Source organism: Eimeria mitis, genomic scaffold, assembly GCF_000499745.2.
Source record: "Eimeria mitis Houghton genomic scaffold, Emh_scaff3043, whole genome shotgun sequence".
Lineage (NCBI taxonomy): Eukaryota > Apicomplexa > Conoidasida > Eucoccidiorida > Eimeriidae > Eimeria > Eimeria mitis.
In genome coordinates this window covers 5,197-5,771 of record NW_013571389.1, presented here as the reverse complement: position 1 = coordinate 5,771, position 575 = coordinate 5,197, and the positions used below count along the sequence as shown (strand labels likewise).

The window sequence follows — 575 nt, the reverse complement described above, 5'->3', positions numbered from 1 at the left end:
GCGCAGCAAAAGAGAAAGACAAAGACACCATAATTTATTTTTTTGTGTTTCTATGGATCTTGCTGCTGCTCCGACGGCTAAAGGGGCTTTGCATGCGCATGCAGCACAGCAGCAAGCTGTTGTTGCTGCTGCGCTGCAGCACGTCCTGCTGCTGCGGCAGTCTCAGAAAGCAGCAGCAGCAAATGCAGCAGCAACAGCAGCAGCAGCAGCTACTGGAACAGCAGCACCTGCAGCAGCAACAGCAGCAGCTGCTGCAGCACTATGGGAGATAGACAAAAAGCTATACTCCCTGCTGCAGCAGCAGCAGCAACCGCTGCAGCAGCAGCAGCAGCAGCAGCAGCAGCAGCAGCAGCAGCAACTAACTGCACCCGAAGCTGGTCTGCTGCTAGCAGCAAGACAAGAGCTCCTAAGGCCTATCCTTAAGTCCTGGCAAGCAGCAGCAGCAGCAGCAGCAACAGCAGCAGCAGCAGCAGCAACAGCAACACCAGCAGCAGCAGCAGCAGCAACAACAACAGCAGCAGGAGAACCAGAGGCAGCAGGAGCAACAACAGCAGCACCAGCAGCAGCAACAGCAG

General features: G+C 56.0%; 1 protein-coding gene across 1 annotated transcript in view; it reads left to right on the top strand.

The window, feature by feature from the left end:
- The window catches only part of EMH_0061690 (uncharacterized protein), a gene marked incomplete at both ends in the record, with an annotated part of 2,733 nt that overhangs the window by 841 nt on the left and 1,317 nt on the right, over positions 1 to 575 (top strand). The window contains one exon of the mRNA XM_013497950.1: positions 105 to 377. Within this exon, the coding sequence (XP_013353404.1) occupies positions 105 to 377 (273 nt within the window). The remainder of the gene's footprint in view (positions 1 to 104; positions 378 to 575) is intronic.